The sequence below is a fragment of the Eptatretus burgeri genome, chromosome 1 (genome assembly GCF_056783735.1).
Source record: "Eptatretus burgeri isolate ZD-2024b chromosome 1, Ebu_testis_v1, whole genome shotgun sequence".
In the NCBI taxonomy this organism is placed as follows: domain Eukaryota; kingdom Metazoa; phylum Chordata; class Myxini; order Myxiniformes; family Myxinidae; genus Eptatretus; species Eptatretus burgeri.
Genome location: NC_140961.1, coordinates 138788176 through 138812064, shown reverse-complemented (window position 1 = coordinate 138812064; position 23889 = coordinate 138788176). Strand labels below are relative to the sequence as shown.

The window sequence follows — 23889 nt, the reverse complement described above, 5'->3', positions numbered from 1 at the left end:
TCCCACCCTCCTACTCCTTCTCCTTCTCCTTCCCCCTCCTTCTCCTTCTCCTTCTCCTTCCCCCTCCTCCTCCCCCTCCTTCTCCCCCTCCTTCTCCCCCCTCCTCCTCCCCCTCCTTCTCCCCCTCCTCCTCCCCCCCTCCTCCTTCTCCTCCTTCCCCTTCCTCCTTCTCCTTCCCCTTCCTCCTTCTCCTTCCCCCTCCTTCTCCTTCCCCTCCTTCTCCTTCTCCTTCTCCTTCTCCTTCCCCTTCCTCCTTCCCCCTCCTCCTTCTCCTTCCCCCCTCCTTCCCCCCCCCTCCTTCCCTCCTCCTTCTCCTTCTCCTTCCCACCCTCCTACTCCTTCTCCTTCTCCTTCCCCCTCCTTCTCCTTCTCCTTCTCCTTCCCCCTCCTTCTCCTTCTCCTTCTCCTTCCCCCTCCTTCTCCTTCTCCTTCTCCTTCCCCCTCCTCCTTCTCCTTCTCCTTCCCCCTCCTTCTCCTTTCCCCCTCCTCCTTCTCCTTTCCCCCCTCCTCCTTCTCCTTCCCCCCTCCTTCTCCTTCTCCTTCCCCCCTCCTTCTCCTTCTCCTCCCTCCTTCCCCTCCTTCTCCTCCCTCCTTCCTCCCTCCTTCTCCTTCTCCTTCCCCCCTCCTTCTCCTTCTCCTTCCCCCTCCTTTCTCCTTCTCCTTCCCCCTCTTTCTCCTTCTCCTTCTCCTTCCCCCTCCTTCTCCTTCTCCTTTCTCCTTCCTCCTTCCCCCTCCTTCTCCTTCTCCTCCCCCTCCTCCTTCTCCTTCTCCTTCCCCCTCCTTCTCCTTCCCCTCCTTCCCCTCCTTCTCCTTCTCCTTCTCCTTCCTCCTTCCTCCTTCCTCCTTCCCCCTCCTCCTTCTCCTTCTCCTCCCCCTCCTACTCCTTCTCCTTCTCCTTCCCCCCTCCTTCTCCTTCTCCTTCTCCTCCCCCTCCTTCTCCTTCTCCTTCTCCTTCCCCCCTCCTTCTCCTTCTCCTTCCCCCTCCTCCTTCTCCTTCTCCTTCCCCCTCCTCCTTCTCCTTCTCCTTCCCCCTCCTCCTTCTCCTTCTTCCCCCCCCCTCCTTCTTCTCCTTCCCCTCCTTCTTCTCCTTCCCCTCCTTCTTCTCCTTCCCCCTCCTTCTTCTCCTTCCCCCTCCTTCTCCTTCTCCTTCCCCCTCCTCCTCCTTCTCCTTCTCCTTTTCCCCTCCTCCTTCTCCTTCTCCTTCCCCCTCCTTCTCCTTCTCCTTCCCCCTCCTTCTCCTTCTCCTTCCCCCCCTCCTCCTCCTTCTCCTTCCCCTCCTCCTTCTCCTTCTCCTTCCCCCTCCTTCTCCTTCTCCTTCCCCCTCCTTCTCCTTCTCCTTCCCCCTCCTTCTCCTTCTCCTTCCCCTCCTTCTCCTCTTTCTCCTTCCCCCCTCCTCCTTCCCCCCTCCCTCCCTCCCTCCCTCCTCTTCCTCCCTCCCTCCCTCCCTCCTCTTCCTCCCTCTTCCTCCTCATTTTGTTGGGGCACGGCTGTGCCGCTGATGCTGTGCCCCGATAGCATGACACTGGTACTCATTTTGCCGACCTCAGAAGGATGACTCGCCGCCTTGCCAACACCAGTCTTGACAAATTAATAATTTGGGAAAAAGGTCAAACAAAATTACGGAAGAAATCCGAATACAAAGTGGATGTTGCATTTTCAGATGCTTTCTTGTTATTATTTTGTTCATTAATCTAAGGCTCACAGAGGAGCTTGTGCATTAATCGCATGCAGGGCAAATATCTGAGAGACATCTATGTGCTTTAACACCGATTTTATCGGATATTTATGGACAAATACATACAGTAGATGGGATTTTAACCTGGGTACCAGCATAATGAGTCATTCGTTCAGATGGGAATACAAAACGATGCAAGCTAAAAATTATCTTGAGCCTTTTGGAAGGTCATACCACCTAAACATGTTTGGATGAAACCATCTCCATCTTTTTCCCACCCCAGTAGACAACATCCCAGCAGACCTTCGCGATCCCTTCTACACTGATCAGTATGAACAAGAACACATCAAGCCACCCATTTTGCATTTGCTCCTATCGGCGCATCCTTATGTACAAGTCTGCAAACTGGTTTGTGGACAGCAAGGGGCGAATGGTGTCGAGGACGATGGCTCTGCTGACCCTGCACCACCACCTCAGGCTGGCCACCGCTGGGTTTTGGAATCGTTGTCACGCAAGGGTCTTTTTGTGATGGACGAGCATGACAAGGCAGTGAATGAAGCAGACCTGCGGCAAACACCAATCCAAATGGTGGGTCGTGTGACTTAATGGGTTGCAGGTTCGACCGATTGCATCATTTTCACGGCAGCAGGGTTCCAGATTCGTTTTTCGGAGTGTTATTCCAAGCAATGATGACCAGAAGTACTTGTTGATGTGCAATAACACTTATCAAACAGCAAGTTGAGTTATCACCTCATGCATCTTGCAAAATGAGTAAGCTCAGCAGGATTTGCCACTGCACATTTCTTATTCTCTCCTTTCACATCCATTTCTCAGGCATCCCACTTGGCGCTGATGGATGGACTCATGCTTGCATATGCTGTTCACATCATGAGTACGGAACGAGTGGTTGCCACAGTTACACGCTTTGCCTCCTTCTCGGCCTCCAGCGAGTTGCCTTACGACCTGGAAGATGCTATGCTGTTCTGGATCAATAAGGTTCTTTGGGCAAAAATTTAAACTAAAAAGTGCGTGCGTGCGTGATGTATTTATTTCACAAAGGCAAGGCTCGGGGAAGAGTGAATGACAGAGGCTGCACAGACACAAGGGGATGAATGAATAGGAAGTGAGAGGAAATGTAAAAACATATGGAAAATGGTAATCAGTGGGGTGGGGAGGGGAGGGGGATGATAGTAAAGATAATGGAAAGGGATATAGGATGACTTGAAATGTTGGTGTACTCCCAAGTTGAAGGCCTGAAGGGGGTTTGTGATGAAATTGATTGAGTCGGGAAGGTTACAAGTCGGAGAAGAGGAACAAAGAATGGAGGTCAGCTGTCCGCCTATATCAACATCTGGCCAGAGAGACATCACTGATCTCAAGTCCTCACATCACTGAGATTGAGGGCCTCCATTTTCACTGTCTGTGTACTGCTCTTACACCTCCAACCCCCAGGAATACCTTTGTTTGCTCCTTCGCCTCCACTCCCACCTTTTGTTTGTCTGATTGTTGTACTGTCGCATTAACAGGGACGACTCTATTTACATCTTTCGCTCTCTCTCAGCCAACATGTGACAGTTTTTAACCACCCACCCCCAATTATCTCTTCCTCCTCCTGTGGTGATTTGAATTCTCACCATGCCAACTGGCTGGGTGCTGGTAACTCTTTCACCTTCCATGGCACTGCAGCAAGGTCTGGGACTCCATGGGCCTGACTCGATCTGTGAACTTTCTGGCTTGCATTTCTGCCAATGGCGTATCCTTCTTTCTGGACTTTGTAATGACCAACTTTCCTGTGAATGTCTCCTGTTCTTCCACTGCTGAAATTAGTTTGTCTGATCACGTGCTGGAGTTGACATTTCTCTCGCTGTTTTTGAGGCCCACTTTTGTGCCGGTGAGTCTGGCAGTCCACGCACACTGACTGGCTCGGACTGCAAACTGCCATCTCACTTCAGGACCCATAATCAGGACTTCAGGACTTCACACCCATAATCCTACCCATGGTACACCAAATTATGCAGTAAGGCAGTTGCTTTTCCCAGAAGGTAACCTCAGATCATTCCACAAAACCCACAACAAATTTGGCTACTCTCAAGAGAGCCAGAAAACATCTGGCCAACCTCAAGGCTGAACATGCAAACCTGTCTCCTTCCTCAAAGACCTGGTGGTGCTTTGTTAAGTCTGTATCTGTCTGGAATATGCTTCCCTCCATCACTTCCTTCACTTCAAAGGACACCACAACCAATTCTGATGCCTTGAGTCTGTGTTTTTTCTTGCCTTCAAGGTCATTGGAATGTTTCATGATGGAGCTGATTCTGTGGGCCATGACAGACAGGTCGGTGGTATTACTGTCTTCTTCCGCTTCCTTTCTGGTCTTGCATCCTCTGTTGGCTGAGAGTGTGGCTCTGTCGCTGATGCAATGCCTTCTGCTGGTTAAGGCAAGAATTTGTAACTTGTCCATGGTACCAGTGAAAGCTCCCCTACTCTTCGCAAAGGACATCATGGGATATTTAATGTCCACCAACGAATGCTGGCACACACCCAGTTTGACATCCATCCAAGGGACGGCACAAACCTTGATGAATTGCCCTGCCTGTGAAACACGGGTGACAGTTCATAGCCGAGTCGGGATTCAAACCCAGATTAGATTGCTTAAAGGTGAGTGTGTGTACCTCAAAACCATCCTGTCTGCCAAATGTGCATGTCAAGACATGGAAACAGATAGATGGGGACTATTAACAGTGCAGGTAACATTTGACAACAGTTCGATGAGATAAATCTGGGACAGTATCCTTAACTTTGGGGGTTATTTTCTTGGAGCGGAAAGAAACACACCCGGGTGTGGAAGAATCTGCAACAGAAGGCTGTGATTATATTCTGCTCGCCTTCGTTTCCCTTTCTTTGGCAGGTGAACCAGAAGATGCGGGAGATAGTTGAGAAGGAATGGCGGTTTCGAGCACATCTTCCTGGTTCTTCTTCTCCACACAAGGTTGGTGAAATTTGAATGCATGTTTCTCTCTCTGTCTCTGTCTCTGTCTCTGTCTCTGTCTCTGTCTCTGTCTCTGTCTCTGTCTCTGTCTCTGTCTCTGTCTCTGTCTCTGTCTCTGTCTCTGTCTCTCTCTCTGTCTCTCTCTCTCTCTCTGTCTCTCTCTCTCTGTCTCTGTCTCTGTGTCTCTGTCTCTGTCTCTGTCTCTGTGTCTGTCTCTGTGTCTGTCTCTGTGTCTGTCTCTGTGTCTGTCTCTGTGTCTGTCTCTGTGTCTGTCTCTGTGTCTGTCTCTGTGTCTGTCTCTGTGTCTCTGTCTCTGTGTCTCTGTCTCTGTGTCTCTGTCTCTGTGTCTCTGTCTCTGTGTCTCTGTGTCTCTGTGTCTCTGTCTCTGTGTCTCTGTGTCTCTGTGTCTCTGTCTCTGTGTCTCTGTCTGTCTCTGTCTGTCTCTGTGTCTCTGTGTCTCTGTGTCTCTGTGTCTCTGTCTCTGTCTCTCTGTCTCTGTCTCTCTGTCTCTGTCTCTCTGTCTCTGTCTCTCTGTCTCTGTCTCTCTGTCTCTGTCTCTGTGTCTCTGTGTCTCTGTGTCTCTGTGTCTCTGTGTCTCTGTGTCTCTGTGTCTCTGTCTCTGTGTCTCTGTGTCTCTGTGTCTCTGTGTCTCTGTGTCTCTGTGTCTCTGTGTCTCTGTCTCTCTCTGTCTCTCTCTGTCTCTCTCTGTCTCTCTCTGTCTCTCTCTGTCTCTCTCTGTCTGTCTCTCGGTCTCTCTCTGGCTCTCTGTCTCTCTGGCTCTCTCTGTCTCTCTGTCTCTCTCTGTCTCTCTCTGTCTCTCTCTGTCTCTCTCTGTCTCTCTCTGTCTCTCTCTGTCTCTCTCTGTCTCTCTGTCTCTCTCTGTCTCTCTGTCTCTCTGTCTCTCTGTGTCTCTCTGTGTCTCTCTGTGTCTCTCTGTGTCTCTCTGTGTCTCTCTGTGTCTCTCTGTGTCTCTCTGTGTCTCTCTGTGTCTCTCTGTGTCTCTCTGTCTCTCTGTGTCTCTGTGTCTCTGTGTCTCTGTCTCTGTCTCTGTCTCTGTCTCTGTCTCTGTCTCTGTCTCTGTCTCTGTCTCTGTCTCTGTCTCTCATTTGATTTATAACATGTATTCATACTTTTTATTTTTTTTAAAATTACTTTTTTTTGACAGTGCATCTATCTACATTTAAATATTATTTACAGGGGTTCACACTATTTATTTTTTTGTTTGTTTATTTATTTGGTTCTCGAATGAGTCCGAACAGAAATGTTTTGGTGTTCATCTATATCTCTATATCTATATCTATATCTAAAAAAAAAAGTCAGCTTCGAGTGTGCTCGTCTGCTTTTCCAAGTGCCACTCCAATGTTTTTTTTTTTTAAGTGCCTCAGCTTTGTATGCATCGTACTCCACCATATGCATGTGCTCTCAGAACGTCCACTCCAGATGAGACACTCGCAAGCCGCTCTCGTTTTTTTCGTTCTGGATGCTCCTGAACCTCGTCTTCTTCAATTGCACGTTCTCCTTAGATCTTTTTTATTATTTTTTATTTTTTAAATCTTATCTATATATTACTAAAACTCTCATCTTGTATGTATGTATGTTCCCGAAATACAGCCAAAACGGTACACGATAGCGCAAAATTTTTTGCCAAACCTTGCTCACCATTCTCTTGCAGTGTTGCAGTATCAAGTTTCATTAAAATTGGGCAACGAAAGAATTAATTATTTAAAAATCAATTTCCGTTCAGTCAAGTACTCTTTGAGAGAATTTGATCAATGCAAACAACCTCAGCGGTATAGTTCGCTGGAGCTATCCTTTTTTATTTTTTTTTCTTGAAATGATTTATTATAAAATCTCAAACATTTAGTATAGACAAAGAACGATTTATTTTTAAGCATAAAATAAACATCGCCATTTTGATCTAATACTTCCATGTTCATTAATAAATAAAATTGTTTCGAAGATTATGCACAATAATTTCTTTGACTTTCTTTTCTCCATTTTTTTTTCTTTCACATTGATGTGCAATATCAAGTTTTGTTAAAATCTGGCACCGAAAAAAATTATTAAAAAATCAATTCCCGATTCAGTCAAGTACTCTTCAGGAGAATCTGATCAATGCAAAGATCAGCGGTATAGTTCACTGGAGCTATCTTTTTTGTTTTTTGAAATGAATTTTTTAATCAACTGCTGTCACAACGGGAACTCCAACGGGTTCATGGGTCGTCTAGTAAGTTATAAACTTACAATGTAACTTGTATTGCTGCAATGTATAAACTTAATTTTGTACACTTGAATTTTGAAAATGCAGTATATCAATTATCACGGAAGAATCTTACCTACACTAACTGAAAAAAACCTTCCATCAAAAGCCTCTGTTGTCGTACACCTCTGAGCTTTCTTCACATCTTTGATGTACGCATTTATTTATTTATTTTACTGCAAATGAGTGCCTGCATGTCAGTTATGTGAACCCCTGAATTATATTCTTGTCTTGGTATTGTTGAAAGATTTGCATGACTGTATATAAATCCATGAGCTGAGACCACTTATTTACGTTTTTGAGTGCAAAGGTTTGGTGAGGTATTTCGTCCAAATATGCTCGTATTCCAAGCGGAAACCCGGGCTGTCTCGGTGAAAATTGCAGATATCTATGCAATCACGGCGCCCTGCTTTTCCAACAAAATAATGGGGTAGGGAAACATAAACAGGCATAACGCGATTGATTTTTTTTTTTAATCATAGGATTATAAATTACCCCGTATAATTGATCGTACCTGAACCCTCTTTTAGACGATGTAATTGCTATGTAAATTAGGAGCTCTGCAGCAAGGTAGACATATTGCGATCATTGTGTGTCCGGCAAACACTTCAACAGGTGTAAAAGACTTGATCCACTCTTAGCTGCACTGCTTTTCAAACGTTGTGCGTCACAGTTCCTCGATGGAAGTGGGCTCCTTTACAGAATCTGTATGACAAATTAAATGAAATGTTTGCAAGTCCAACCTCCACAGAGGACAGAAGAGATGGAGAGTTCTGACGAAATTATCCAACCTTTGGAGAAGTATGGGAAGTTTATCTAAAAAATGAGGGATGGGCAACATGAAGCAACTGCCGCTTACTGGATGACCGTCGTAGATTTGGTTGGTGTGTAACTGCTTTTCAGCTGAGCTTATCAAACAAATGACGCCGATTTGCTCATTTATGCACCAAATTTGATCGGTCCTCTTTTCTTAGCTGTGAACAAGCCAAACTGTGCTCGATGGACCGTTCGGTATATGTTAAACCTTCTGAATATTAATGAGATATCCAGGTCTTTGACAGGACTTGACACAAGGTGCACTTTCCGTCCGTAGGACCAACAACACACTTGCAAAGAACCCTATTGATATTATGTTGGAGCAGACTATAAATGTTGAGGTGGCTTCCAGGCTCACAGGCTTGAATGCCTTCCAGCAGTCAGTTGCAGCAAAAATGTATGGACCATCACAGTCAGCAAGAAGTGCTGTAGTTGGTGAATTACTAGTTAAGGCAGGACTGCAACACACAGAAAATGTGCACAAGGAACTGAAGAAAAGCAGAGTTGAAAAAGACAATGTTGATCTGGAGAAACTTGTTGATGGCATAGGCCATAGAGGCTTCTCGTAATCCATTCACAGGAGACGTATCACACAATCCGTACAACATGGCAATGAGGAAGGCAGCTTCTGAGAAGGTGAAACGTGAACTTTTGAATTTCAGATAAACTGGTGATTCGCTGTGTGGTGATTTCAAGGATGGTTGCTTTCAAGATGCTGTTTGTTTCAAGCAGAGCATTGGTTGAAGGATGATGACTAACTTCGCCAGTGAAGCGGTCAAATTGCAAATCTCGACAAAGGACATGAAGGTGCTATAATTGAAGGGAACAATAGATCTGTTTGGCTGCCTGGTGTATCTAGCCACAGAAATGAAGCGAGCTCTGCAGAGGGTATTTACTTACACACTCACACCTGTACCTCTTTAAATGGGACCTATAGATGGGAGCAAATATCTATCCCAAGAGTCACAGTTAGCCAAGGAACTTTCATCCGAAATCATCTCGAAGCCTTCTCTGTCATTTGATACCATACCTTATTGATGCCATCCACGTACATGATCCGAGCTCAACTTCTGGGGGACTTACCTGCAACATATGGTGGTGTGGTTAAGCATATCCTGATCAAGGTCTGCCGAGCACCAAGAGTTTACTTTATTTGTGATACTTACAGAACACCAACAATTGCCTGGTGTTTGCTTAATGGTTCGGGTGGTAGGCTTGGGATCCTAGGATCCTGAGTTCAAATCCCACTCGGCTGTTGAATTAACACCAGGTGGGGTTGACTTTGCCTGTCATCCTTCCGAGGTCGGCAAAATGAGTGCCAGCATGCTGGTATATTGTGTCGGAGTGGCGACCCGTCCAGGATTATGCTCAACAGCCAAGAAGACTGCTGAGGCAGCACCAACGCTCTACACAGAATAACGTCACAATGGATGGAACAATCAAGGGACAGGTTTAAAAGAGGTGTAAGCGATCTGGACATAACTATTACAGGACCGAATCAGAAAAGACCTCGATTTCAAAGCTGCACTGGGATCAAGCAAGGTCAAGTCAGAACTTTTGTCTTTCCTCTCACTGGAATGGAATAAATACAAGTACAGTGAACCGCTTGAGGGGCACACATTACATGTCAGCGAAGCAAACAATGCTTTGTGTAAACAACCAATGATGTCGAGAAACAGTGTGGCATCCATGAGAAATATACATGAAGAAGCTGACACTCGAATTGTGTTGCACTTAAAGCATGCCAATGATCTCAACCCAGAAGCAGTTGCTGTGGTGCGCTGCAATGATGCAGATGTACTTTGCATTCTCTGTCAGTACATGAAAAGGTTGTCTGTGCAAGTTTATATGGACACTGGCTTGAATTGTGATAGCATAGGACAATGTATTGCTATTTCTAAGTTAGGCCAGAAGATTGGGACCATGTGTGAGGTGCTTCCAGCTGTACATGTGCCTTCATGAAAAAAGGGAAAGTCAAGATCTACAACAAAATTGAGTCCTCCAAAGACTACCAAAGTCTTTTTTGCTAAATTTGGCGAACAAACAGACGCAACAAATGAGATCGTCAACTGCACGGAGAAGTTTGTTTGTGATGTATGTGGCAAGCCAAAGCTCTCAACACTCGGAGATGCACGCTTTGTCATATTCAGGCAAACTTTACGCTCCCACTAAGCGGTCGGATCCTCTGGCAAAACCGAAGGGTGCTGACTCGAGCACTTTACCACCATAAAAAATTTAGACTTCTGCAAAAAGTCGATTTGACAAACCATGTGACTATGATCTGGAAAAATGCGCACGTCCAAGAACCTCTTGCTGAGTCTCATATTGATCCAACTAATTGTGGTTGGAGTTTGAATAATGGCTCGTTGTTTGGTTTGAGGGAGATCAATTTGCCAAAGGACATAGAAGAGAATAGTCAGAAAACCCTGAATGAGGACGACGACGACGATGACACTGGAGTGCACTTGGAAGACTGCGATTCAGATGACTCAAAGTATGAAAGCGAGAATGAAATGGCCTGATTTTCCTGTTTGTTTAAAACTATGCTTGCTGGCGCCCAACTGCGGCTCCACTTGTCGGTGCCCAGCATTTTTAACCTTTTGTCACCTCATTTTTCCATGAGCCTCGATCCCTAATTGTACAAGTTATGTTTAACACCGAGTGCCTCAAACTGTCCTTGTGAGAGATGTTCTGCACGAGGATGTTTAACGAACGTATGGAAGGGGAGTTGACGTTTTTAATTTGAAAAAAATTGGATTTGGGCATTTTGAAAAACAATCCATAGATTTTTTTGATTTTTCTTAATGCGTTGTTTCTTGTCATGCATGCATCCATGTAACGTCTATCATAGCATTGGTGCTGCTGCTTTTCCGTTAATAATCATGAATTTTAACCGTACTCACCTTTTCTATTTTCCTCCCTTCCCCCTTTCCCCTTTTTCTCTGAACTCCTTTTCCAACTCAGTCACCTTCAAAATGGTATTGGAAGCTAGTGCCTGTAAGTTTTAGCCCACTATAACCTTCCCTGCACTCTTCCACTGCATTGTTGTTCTGTTTGCACTACATTCATGCTTGGCCTTTTCCACTGCAGTTCCAGTCTACCCATTTAGAGTTTTGGTGTTAATTAGTGGAGCCTCCTTGAGGAGTGATCTGACTCTTCTGTCCATGACATTGAGCAGTTTTAGGGTGCATAAAAGAATCACTTTTGGGCAAAGTTATTTTTTAAAAAAAGAAATGTTTCAGTATAATAATATAGCCATAAACGGTTTTAAATGAGGATAGGTTGTCTGTGTAATCACTGTTATTTATTCAAAACTAGCAAATACCATCCGTTGCTTCGCTGACGGGAATACTAAGGGTGGAGGGAGGGAGGGGGAGATAGAGGGGGAGATGGAGGGAGGGGGAGATAGATAGATGGAGGGAGGGGAGATAGATAGATGGAGGGAGGGGGAGATAGATAGATGGAGGGAGGGGGAGATAGATAGATGGAGGGAGGGGGAGATAGATAGATGGAGGGAGGAGATAGAGATATAGATGGATGGAGGGAGGAGATAGAGATATAGATGGATGGAGGGAGGAGATAGAGATATAGATGGATGGAGGGAGGAGATAGAGATATAGATGGATGGAGGGAGGAGATAGAGATATAGATGGATGGAGGGAGGAGATAGAGATATAGATGGATGGAGGGAGGAGATAGAGATATAGATGGATGGAGGGAGGAGATAGAGATATAGATGGATGGAGGGAGGAGATAGAGATATAGATGGATGGATGGAGGGAGGGAGGAGGAGATAGATGGAGGAAGGGAGGAGGAGATAGATAGATGGATAGATAGATAGATAGATGGAGGGAGGGAGGGGAGATAGATAGATATAGGGAAGGAGGGAGGGGAAATAGATAGATGGATGGATGGAGGGAGGGGAGATAGATCGATAGATAGATGGAGGGAGGGGGAGATAGATCGATAGATAGATGGAGGGAGGGGGAGATAGATCGATAGATAGATGGATGGAGGGGGAGATAGATCGATAGATAGATGGAGGGAGGGGGAGATCGATGGATGGAGGGAGGGGAGATCGATTGATAGATAGATGGATGGAGGGAGGGGAGATAGATAGATTGATGGATGGAGCGAGGGGGAGATAGATAGATTGATGGATGGAGGGAGGGGGAAATAGATAGATTGATGGATGGAGGGAGGGGGAAATAAACAGATAGATAGAGGGAGGGGGAGATAGAGGAGGCAGAGCGAGGTAGGGAGTGGGATCGGAGGGGAATGCAGCATGAGGGGAGGGGAGGGGAGGGGAGGGGAGGGGAGGGAAAGATGGAGTGAGGGGAGGAACCATCCATACACCTCCGGAGATGACCACTGTCCGGACTTAACCACCGTCTGGATACAGAGAGAGAGAGGTGAGGCGAGGTGAGGCGAGGTGAGGCGAGGCGAGGCGCGCGTGGTACACTGTATCAGGATGGGGTGGAGCGAGGATGGGACAGAGAGAGGGGTGGGGGAGTTAGCAGAGAGAATGTTGTGCTTTATGAACACACACACACACACACACACACACCTCAACCTTGTACCGACTGCACACCGATCGGGGCACAAACTCTACAGCTATTGACTGCAGCAGTATAGCGTGTTCGGCAAGTGGCTTAAGCACTCAAGCAAGCACTCCAATGAAATGGTTGACAAGGAATGGCTGGCTTGGCAAGCGATAACAAGCTGATTGGTAATGGCTCATACCCACAAAAAAAATATACATCACCAATTTCTTTACATTTTGAGATTTCCCTCCACATTTCGAGTTTTATATAGTCCACGTGATCTGATCCTCCAAACTCAAAGTATATTTCGATTATATACTGTAATTTGTCTGTGAGAGTAGATCGTGGAAAATTGCATCATATGCATGAAGTCGTTCCAAGCAACTAATTTGAAAACTGTAGCACTTAAAGTGATGTATACAAGATTTGTAGGTATGTAGATCAGGAATTCGATGATATGAGTGAGGAAAGTGGAAAAACAATATATTTTGAGCGCTGAATCTTTAATAAACCTTTGCGGCCTGTTCCAACTCAAAGCATTGTTGAGCAGGCCGAACAAAATGGCAAATCAAGACCCGAGTGAGGTGTCTGAGGATGCACCTTGATAAGGGTGTTAATTGCATTCAAAAGGGTTTTAAAAATAAATTAATAAATAAAGCACTCCCTTGGGATGCATGCAAAGTTTCAGGCCGTGAGGTTTCATGTTTTTGGAGTTATGGAGGAGACGCACACACACGCACACATTGACATTTATTAGTTTAGATAACATGTGAACACCTCTTCAAAGAAAGCATGAAGGGATTGAAGTGGCCCTGCAGTTGTAGACACAGAACCATTCTCACAGCATCGCTTCACAATGTCAGTATATCGAGACTGTAATAGATGTATGTAGTTATTTTATCCAGCGAGTAGTTGTCATAGTGAGGGAGATTGTCATGCCGTGGCCATAAGCGAATCTGAAGTCGACGAGTTTTTATTTATTTGAACATATTGTCCCAGTCATCTGGTTCTAATCTGGCGGGTCGCGTTCAAGCGACCGTAATGGTCGACTGTTAGGAATACCCCACCCCCCATCTGTCCTCATAAATGCTGCACCACTATACAAATTGGGAGCCTCAAAAAGGCCCAGCGTCACGCAGATAGGTGTCACGTGTCTGGATCTAATTAGGCCGAGCAACCTAAGATGCGTGACGCGATATGCCATGCGGTATGGAGACCGCAACCAATTATCCCATTAACGGGGGGGGGGGGTCTATAGCCACTAAATTAATTGGACACCAGAGCCATTCGCCCTGAGACCAGGTGCAGTGTATGTAATAAACAAATGTCACTGGGGGAAGGATAAAGGAAGCAATGCATGTAATAGGAAACCAAAACCCCTTTACCCACTACCCGATGCATGCCCACAATATCAAATGAACGAATGAGAACCTTAATTACCCTATGTCATACCAAGGCCGTCAGACATACCACGTGAGATGGACAAAAGGGGGTAAGGACAAGACTGAAGAGAGTTGTGGGAAAACTCGATGCAGAATTGGGAATGGCGAAGCCAGGTCTGGCTGCTCCGCCGTGGAAGGTTACCACCACGTCCTGCAGCTCGGCTTGTATGGAAAAGGGAGGCCGTGGCTTGGGCTGAGGGTAGGGGGGGTCGAGATATGGCTCAGGTATGGCAGCACAGGCAAAATTCATGGCTCTGCTCGAGCTGATTCCACGAGTCCTCTGCACACCCGACATTCACTTTAAGGAAATAATTATGCTATATTAAGCATCTCACCCACCAGGAGTCATTTCCACAACAATATAATGAATTGGTGTCTGTTATTTGAGTATGATGATGTTTCGCTTCTTAGCATCATTACAGGATGTATTTATTTATTTATCTTACAAAAGTGATAGTTTTTTTTTAAAGGTATGTACCAACAAAACTCGACAAATATTAATATACACCCTAACTTCAGCGACGTCTCCCCATCCTCAGGTGCATGGCATTACAAAAATAAACAATGGCTTATTTGAAGAGAAACATGATGTGAATCAGCACCTCCCTCTCAAGTACATTCTGATTTGTTTGTTTATTCGTTGTTTTGGAGGCAAAGTATTCGGGCATCCCAAAGCTCTTGTTTCTAAGTAGTCATCATTGATTGCATGTTGGACCTGGATTAAATTGGAAATGTTGTTCGCTGGTCATATCATTTGCGAGTGAGAGGCTGTGCTGTTGATGCAGTACCCCCCTGCACATCAGGGCATAAAATTGGAATTTAACCAGTGTAACTTGCCAACTCTTGAAAGACTGCAGGATTTTTCATGTCTACCAGATGAGGTGATGCTGGTATATCCCCAGCTTAACATACGTCTGAAAAACTGTTGTTTGTGCAATTGCAACCAACTGTTATCAGTGAAACAGTCCCTGCAAAAAATGCGAGTCTTGAGTTTAAAGTCTGGTCGAGACTTGAACCAAGACTAACCAAGGCAAATGCACTCCCTCTGCACCAACCTGTCAGGTATTTTATAATCTTTGTTCATACGATGCACCTGATGTTATACGTGTTCAGGCGAATATAATACAAATGGACAATGGCAGAATCGAGTGTCAGTGGTTTACGTCATATCACTATTGGTATACAGGAAGGGGGAAACCGTATCCGGCACGTGTAACAGGCATAATAGTCATTCCTTACTTTCACTGCAGCACCCTGCTCATGACGTCATCAAAACAAACCGTACAAAGTCAGTGAAACGTGGCACAGCATCAAGGTTAAGATTTGTGCAAAGAGATCGTTGACAGGAAGAAAATGTTACAACTTTTAATGGAAGAACGAAGAACTAGTCTTGGATGTGAAGTTTCACGTCGTCGTATCGCTCTGCTTCGGCAGACAGGTCGAACATGGCAACAACGGAACGTTGATTGAAGTACAATAACCTCTGAGGGGCAAGGAAAAGCTGGTATTTCAGGTATTAACCCCTTTGTCAGAGCAAAAACACAAAGGTCAATGATGAAGGGTTAACATCTGAAATGTTCGCTTCTCTTTGTTTCCCTCAGCGTTTAGCAGACCTCAATCAACGTTCTGTTGATTCCATCCATTGTTCTACAAATATCATACCTTGGTGCGTTGCTGAAACTGAAAATTTTATGGTTCACGCTTTTGTACATTTCAAAAATAAGACGTTTTTGAGGTGAATTTGTAATTTCCCCATCATAGTGGGGGTTAAGCAATTGGTTCATGTCCGTCGGTCCATCCATCTTATCAGTTTGTGATTGAGGAAGAACTTATTCATGTTGAATTATATTTTGAACACTAATTGGAACATGAATCGGATGACTTGTCTTTTGTTTAGCAGTACTTTGGCTCTGAATTCTTCCCGACCGCACATATGCAGAGAGGAGTGATAACTTTTTTTTTTTCTCTGCCTGCCTGCCTGCCTGCCTGCCTGCCTGCCTGGCAGTCAAACAAATTTGAAAATCATTCCAAACAGGAAATGTACTGTTTTTTGACGCCTTCATAAAGGACACGTACAACAAGCACAAAGGACTAATGTAATGTCAATCAGGTGGAATAATAGACACTGCGGAAATTGATGGTAAAACCCGGAATTTATTTAGTTGTATAACTTTTACAATCTTTATTTTATTTCAATTGAATTATATAGTTGGACGACAGTACACAAATCATCTTCATAATACTTCCAAAAACCTCCAGTTTTATAGGACTGTCGGACCCCGCTATTCGCGGGGGATATGTTCCTGAAAAATGCCGTGAATGTCGGGGCATTGTTTTAATATGAATTATTTATTTATTTATTATTTTTAAAAATCTTGTATGGTCGAGGCTTGTGGAAGAGCGATTACGCGTAACAAATCAGGAGACAGCATAACAAAGGGAACAGCAGGAGAAAGGGTAAACAACAACAACAGGAGGGAGTAGTTGGAGACAGACAAACAAGGGATGCAGGTAACGAGGGGTAAGGGAGAACGCAAAGGGTGGACAATATGGACACATGAGGAAAATTGTGTTTGACCAGTTTGATTTTTTTTTCTTTTTTCGAAGATCTGAGGAGAGGGGAGAGGCTGCTGCCCATCTGTCAGAAGGATGAGAGATGTCATGGCATAGAGTGGAGTCATTACCAAAGAGGATTTTCCAAACAGTCAGTGAGATCATTGATGAAGATTAGGAATAATAATACGGGGCCTGGGACACTGCCTTGGGGTACTCCAGCCTTGACAGGGAGCGGAGATGAAAGGGTTCCTTTGAGAGCCGCACGTTGTCTACGAGAGTGAAGGATGTCAGTAATCCAAGAGTAGAGTTGGCCTTGGATTCCAAAGGCAGTAATATGATGAAAAGCTCGAGATATGTCCAGAAACAGCTTTGATCTCATGTCTGATATTGAGAGCCTCCACCATTGTTTGGAGATTAGAAGTAGAGTGACCAGGTCTGAAGTCTAATTGATGATTTGAGATGAGGCTGTTGGAGTTGAAGAAAAGGAATGATTTTATGTCAACTGCGATGATGTGACCAGGTCTGAATCCAAACTGATGATTGGAAGTACATTAAGCTAATTGGGCTGTAGTTGAGTGGATCTGATTTTGCACCTTTTTCATGTAATTCTGTGATGTTAGCTGATTTTCAATTTCCCAGATGGATATAGTAGACAAGTCCTGAAGTGAGTTTAACAACAACAACAAAAATACGAATATGTCGAAGCGGGCCACACTTTATGGCCCGTGCATAACGAATCCGTGAATAGTGGGGTCTGACACTACTTCAATTTAAATAAAGATTCAATGGGGTGGTATATAAGGGTGCTGTTCAGGACTGCTTCTGGACGACTTTAATAGCACTAAACTTTCGGATTTTCTTTTTTTTAACTTTTGTTAAAATCATGGTTTTTTTTTTTAATTCAATTTAATTAACTGTGTGTGGGGTATCGTGTTCAATGAACTCTCTAGTTCTGACAGTATTGGGACAACACACCCAAACTGTAATGAAACGCTCGCAACTTGCACGTGCAGTTTTTCCAAACTGCCAAGCCCATGGTCAACAATGTGCCACTGAACTTCCTCTTGCTCTGAAGGAGGAATCCTGCAATGTTACATCTCCAAATTAAATATTACTTCAAGCATTTGGTACAATATATTATCGACATCTGAGCTGACAAACCAACACTGAATTTGATGTTTGGCAGACCAGCATTGAAGTTACAATTCCATAAGGAATTCATAACCTACCACATTTATTTTGTGTCCCAATACTTTTGGGAACACTTGGTATACAGTATATGGGTATTCATATTACTGCACCACTCTTTCAGGATGAGGATGCTTCATTGCTGCTTTTTTATTTTATTTTCTTGAATTTTTTTTTATTGCTCTTGTCAATGTGCATTCAACTTCATGGCTTTCTTGGTGTGGTGCAAGTCTAAGCAGAATACAGTGTACGTATTGGTCTTCAGCTTGCAGATCCCAAGAGTGATAGGAATGTGTTGGGAGTAATGTTACATGCATTACTCTGGTGGCACAGGTTCGGTACCGCCGTGAAGCGTCTTTTCGAGGCTTGCCTTGCTTCCCTGTCCTGGAGAGCCTGGTGCAGGACCTATCGGATGGGGCTGCACTCACCACCCTCATCCATTATTACTGTCCTGATTATCTGCCTTTGCAGGGTACGTTGCTTGATTTGGTCACTGTCCCACTAATATATATATATATATATATATATATATATATATATATATATATATATATATATATATATATATATATATATATATATATATATATATATTTTTTTTCATGATCTGTTCATTTGATAATTATGCAAGTTTGTATCATTCAAAACAAGTTCACACATTTTATTTTGTTTTTTTATTTTTATTTTATTTTTTTTACGAGCGGGCACTCCCGCCCTCCTGCATGACAATTTTTCAAGAAGTTTTCAGTTTTGGTTTAGTTTATATTTATTTATTTTAAACTTGCAATCTTACATAGGGAGCAATGGGTGTATATATAATATTTCTGTAGTTGTTTTTGAAATTGGTGGCAGTATTTGCACTTCGAAGTAAAAAAAAAAAAAATTTTTTTTTTAAAGTATGGCTATATAAAATATCTTTAGCTTCATGGCAAAAGAAGGGTTTATCCACTCACTGCCTTTTGTTGTGAACCGAAAGATTTATTATTCTGACCCGAGCTTTTGGAGCTCCAAAATAAATAAATACTCGACCTTTTCATTGTTTTCTTGAATTCCCCTAGCATTGTGCCTACGTGAGGTGCTTTCACTGGCAGACAGTTTGCACAACCTGGGTTTGTTGCGGGAATTCTGTGATGCGCACCTGCAGGCCTGCTGCACCCTCACACGAGAGGATATACTGTACGGTTCTACACATCTCAAGGTATTCTGCCTTGCTATTCATGTCATAATCACAAGTTTTCAGGGCATGTCTCCACACTTCACCAAAAAGGTGAAGTGTACTAGGATGGGAAACTGTGTGTGTGTGTGTGTGTGTGTGTGTGTGTGTGTGTGTGTGTGTGTGTGTGTGTGTGTGTGTGTGTGTGTGTGTGTGTGTGTGTGTGTGTGTGTGTGTGTGTGTGTGTGTGTGTGTGTGTGTGTGTGTGTGTGTGTGTGTGTGTGTTGCTTTAAGAAGAAGAAGCATGACTTTGAGCTTTAGAGGTCCCACTGTCGTAGAATAACAAAAAATAGTACCGTTGTAAAGTAAATTATCTTGTTGCTTGGTTGGAAAACTAATGATTGATTTACTTGGAACGAAAATATGTTTCTTTAATCCTAACGATACCTGTTTTTAAAGCCTTCTTTCCGGCATAGGAGAAGAAGAAGAAGCCATAATGGGAGCTTAATGTAGCGGTTCAAATGGTAATCTGTATTCTACGACAGCAGGAACTTCTTACAATGACATGGAAGGAGCACACACAATTATATAGTCATATTTCTCAAAGCGATAGAAAAATACATAAAAGTACACAGGAGCACACAAATGCAACAACAATTGCATGTTACAAAGGTGTGTATATGTATGTATGTATATATATATATATATATATATATATATATATATATATATATATATATATATATATATATTTTCTGTGTTTCACTTAATTTTACATCCTCATTGGGACTCATCGATTAATATGTTTGTGAAGTACAACATGCTGTCTCTTGATTAAACATGCAAGTGTCGGGTCAGCATGCCTGGTTCTACTGATGTGGCCAACCATGCACGCATTCGTCTGTTGTATTCTGTATACAGAATAACCTCATGGCATTTGTGGCAGAGCTTTTCTGGTGGTTCGAGTTGGTACAGCCTGATCTCGTGAAGCCTCGTGATGTCCCCAACACGCCACCTGAAGGTAGAATGTTCATGCTTATTTTGGGGTTCATTGATATTATTCTTGGGTGAAGCCAGCTGGGTTATTTATGTTACCAACAATTCAATCCTTCATGTGGAATTGAACCCTGTCTTGTGTCAGCCAGTGGGACCAGGGCCACAGTTGGACACTACAAGCAAGTAAAATAACAAACAGGAAAATAGAGAGAGGAGTTTAAGGAAACGTAGTAACCTGCAAGTAAAAGGGTTGGGTTTGGTTAATGAGAGTTAGTGTTTATTGTGGGTGGGGATGAGTGCTGACTTGCCAACGAGAGAAGAGTGGTGGTGATTGAAAAGCCTGAAATAGCTGTGGAGGGTTAGAGGACCATCAGAACAGAGGGAGCTGGATTAGAGGAGAGGCAGTTGATAACAGCAGAAAGGCTACCGACCTGCTTGTGATGCCAGAGTAACAGCCCCTATGCTTTGGCCTCATCGTGAGGGATGCCAATAATGTTGAGAGCGTTCGATGCCATATATTCTCAGGAAACGAATGTTAATTTTGGATGCCAGCTAATCATGGAGAGCTTCACTGAGCTCCTGGCAAAGGCCTTTTAGGCTGTGATTTCTGATATTATTTTTTTCCAGGGGACTTGGAATGACTTAGGATACCTCTGCTTTTGCAAGCTTATACACATGGCTGACCCAGGAGGGGCCATGTGTGATAGTTTGGCCTTCTTCAAAAGACTAACTTTTCCATTGTTTGATCATGAAAAGAGATATGTGAAGAGGGGAAAGAGGGTTCCATTGATAGCAACACATTAACTGTGTGGATGGAGGGAATAATAAAAACAGGTAAAAGACGGTCTTGTATGCAACAAGCGGTGCAACATGTTGGACTGTGGAATGCCCATGACATATCCAGGGAGATGGTCATAACCTCTTGTTTGAGATTTTAGGCCTTCAACCATTACTGAGAGAGGAGCAACAGCATGTCCACAGTTGTGACAGTGATGAAATCCAAACTGATGGTGATAAGGTTGTTTGAAAAGAGGAAAGACTTGACATTGGCAGAAGTGATACATTTCATCACTTCACACATACCGGTAATTGGAATTGGGTTTTTTGTCCTATTGTTGGAAGGATTTGTTGGGTTTTTTTTTACACCTTCCTGTGGATGGCTGTGATGGTGGTGAACTTCCAGGCAGACAGGAGATGGAGTGGCTGAAGAGAATAGAAAAAGGAGAAGCTGTAGAGTCGACTCCACCGATCACCTGGAATTTATATCGTACTTTTTAGGAAAACTCCGAAGAGTACGGGTCCCTTATCGGACCGTGAAGCGTCAATATTTCGACCACGTGGTACTGGGTTATTTGCCAATTTTCAAAATACCGAGAGATCCACGTGGCGATTTACTGAGTCTTCACACCCTCGATGGCACCCGTACGGAACGAAACGCTAGCGTACTCGAACCATGTGTGACCCGAGAGGATGGCCACCAAGCTCCGTCGGTCCAAATGTCCCCTTACAGCGGCATAACAGCCTTGCTAATTTTCCAACATGCAGCATGCTAAGCCAATGGAGGAAAGGACACGAACGAGCTGATACATTTAACAAATGGGGATATTTATCAAACAATAGGGAAATGAGGGGAGCACGTAAGGGCAGAGTTATCCGAATATTGATGAGCAGGTATGCACAGCAAGGCACTTAATTCATTATTTAGCAGACTGGCGCCACAAACACACACACCCAAAAGAATCGGACCAAAAGCGGTCTTTATTGAGGCCTCCAGCTCGGATGGAGAGGCGAGCTGCAGACCAGAACCTGCCTCGGATCTGTCCACCTCGTGTGGTCTTCAAGTTGATTCGCACCGGGCACCAGCGAGAGGCGAGCCGAATCCAGACACCGGCGAGCCGCGATCAGCCTCCCGAGCTCCGGCAGATCCTTTCGTGCTCCAGAACACTCGCTGGTGAAGACGAGGCGCCGATCCTTCACAATCCGGAGTCGATTCAACCGAAGAACCACCAACCACCTTCCGTGCTCTCCGAACAACCGCCAACCAAGAAGCAAGAACCCAGAAGAGCCCACTTATGTGTCTCCGTTCCCTTCTTATCCCTCTCGGGTGCGGCTCGCTTCTGGCGTGACTCGTTCGCCGTCGGTGGGGGCTGTCGCATCCCATTTCTTGGAGTGCCCAAGCGAGCCGATTCATGTCCATATTAGGGAATGGAATTCAGTTCGCTCATTGCTGGGTGGTGGCTGTCGCATCCCATTTCTTGGAGTGCCCAAGCGAGCCGATTCTTGTCCATATTAGGAAATGGAATTCAGTTCGCGAATGCATTCTGAACACACGCGCATTTCAGCGAGCGTGTGGAGAATGCCGGGAGCAGAGGGTTTTCGTTGGTGTTATCGTTGGTGGTGTAAAATAAAAGAAAACCCTGACTATCAAAGTAACTCACAGCGCATTTACATTTATTCACCCATTACACGAGGGAAAGGGGAGCTATCTATCCACATTCACTTTTCGAAATAACTGAGCTATAGGACCTAAATGTTGTGTGCTCATGCTCATGGCTTCCAGATTCACAACAATACATCCTGCAAGCCATACAGAGTGAGATAAAGTTTCCTCAATTGGGTTAACCTTTCATGTTGGGAAAGCAAACTGCTTGTCCATAACTGCCTCATTGCAGAATTTGGTGCACCAATGCTAAGAGGATGGATACCATAGCTGCAAATAGGATGGGATAAACTGGTGCATCAGAGAGAGTAAGCTTTCTTGAAAGTATTGAGTGGAATCTATATCAGATGTTGTGGAGATGGAAGCCCAATCCTTTTGTGTGAGGGCAGATTGCATCATGGAGTCGTCATCCTTCATTAGATGGTACACGACACAGACAAACATTAGTTATACAAATCTCGAAGTATTACAAGGGCTAAGGAGGGGTTATCACAGACAACAGGCAGCGAGGAAGTGAATTTTTGATGTAGACAACATTGGCACCAGTATAGGGAAGGGGCTCGTCGAGATGGAAGTGATAATGGTCTGGGAGAGAGATAGAGGAATCTGTTGAATAAATACCTCGAATATTGGTGGTCCACACTTTTAGGGAGGTGGGAGAAATATGGAGATGTGGTGGGGAAGATGTTGGAGATGCAGACATGAGAGGTTAATGATCGTGAGCCCACCCTTGCTGCAGACTGGGTTTCTTTTATGGATCCTAAGATTAATTAAAAGCATGAAGAAAAGTAGTGTTGCATGAATGCGATGAGAAATGGGGGGTTGCGATTGATAATGTAAGAAACAAATAGGGAAGATGAAGAAGAAGCTGTATGCGTGCAAGACTTTTGGAAAGGCCATTGAAGGGAGATGAACCATCTTCAAATGTCATTTAAAAGATGGTTGAGTTGTTATTAAGAAACTTTTGTAAAGGTCCTGTCACACCTTGATGATTTAGCCAGCGTATGCCGACGTATGAAAAATTTGTATAAAACGCTGGCACACGTCAAATACGTTATGGGTAAGTTTTGTATACGTTGAGCACACTGGCATACGTCGTAGTACGCTGGCATATGCCGAGCTCGTCGACAAATTTTAACATGCTTGAAATTTTTCGACGTATGCCAGCGTATGACTCACACTTTCCGCATACACTGACCATAAGTTGTAGGCACGTTACGCGATCGTTGACACACATCGACACACGTTACTTGTAAGTTACTCACAAGTCGAAACATGTCGAGGTAATGTTTCGCATACCCGAAACTTATTTCTAACCTATGAGTTACGTGTTGTAGGCACGTTACACGATCGTTCACACACGTCGACACACGTTACTTGTAAGTCGAAACGCATCGAGGTAATGTTTAGCGTCAGTGTTCCAGACTCCCTGGTTTTTTGGTTCTTCTTCTTCTTCTTCTTCTTCTTCTTCTCCTCCTCCTCCTCCTCCTCCTCCTGGTTCTTCTACTTCTTCACACTTTACACTTCACACTTCGATTTGTAGTGCGGTTATAATATAATTAATAGGCTGCCGCTCAATGATTTAAATCATAACCGCACTAGAAATCGAAGTGTCAACATCACAGTCATGCCAAAGAAAAAAAAAACCAGGAAGTCTGGAACACTGATGCTAAACATTACCTCGATGTGTTTCGACTTATGAGTAACTTACAAGTAACGTGTGTCAATGATCGCGTAACGCGCCGACAACTTATGGCCAGCGTATGCGGAATGTGTCATACGCCGAGTATGGCAAAATTTTCAACATGCTGAAAATTTGTCGACGTATGCCAG

At 44.2% G+C, this 23889-nt stretch overlaps 1 protein-coding gene across 5 annotated transcripts in view; it reads left to right on the top strand.

Annotated features, from left to right (window-relative positions):
• Positions 1–23889, top strand: part of CAMSAP1 (calmodulin regulated spectrin associated protein 1) — a 132914-nt gene that overhangs the window by 69071 nt on the left and 39954 nt on the right. For 3 of the 5 annotated variants that reach the window (XM_085844830.1, XM_085844816.1, XM_085844817.1), the window contains exons 3-9: positions 1959–2263; positions 2510–2671; positions 4581–4661; positions 10702–10734; positions 17801–17939; positions 18526–18665; positions 19542–19641. In XM_085844830.1, the coding sequence (XP_085700956.1) occupies positions 1959–2263; positions 2510–2671; positions 4581–4661; positions 10702–10734; positions 17801–17939; positions 18526–18665; positions 19542–19641 (960 nt within the window). The remainder of the gene's footprint in view (positions 1–1958; positions 2264–2509; positions 2672–4580; positions 4662–10701; positions 10735–17800; positions 17940–18525; positions 18666–19541; positions 19642–23889) is intronic. The other 2 variants (XM_085844821.1, XM_085844836.1) reach the window with 2 other exon arrangements.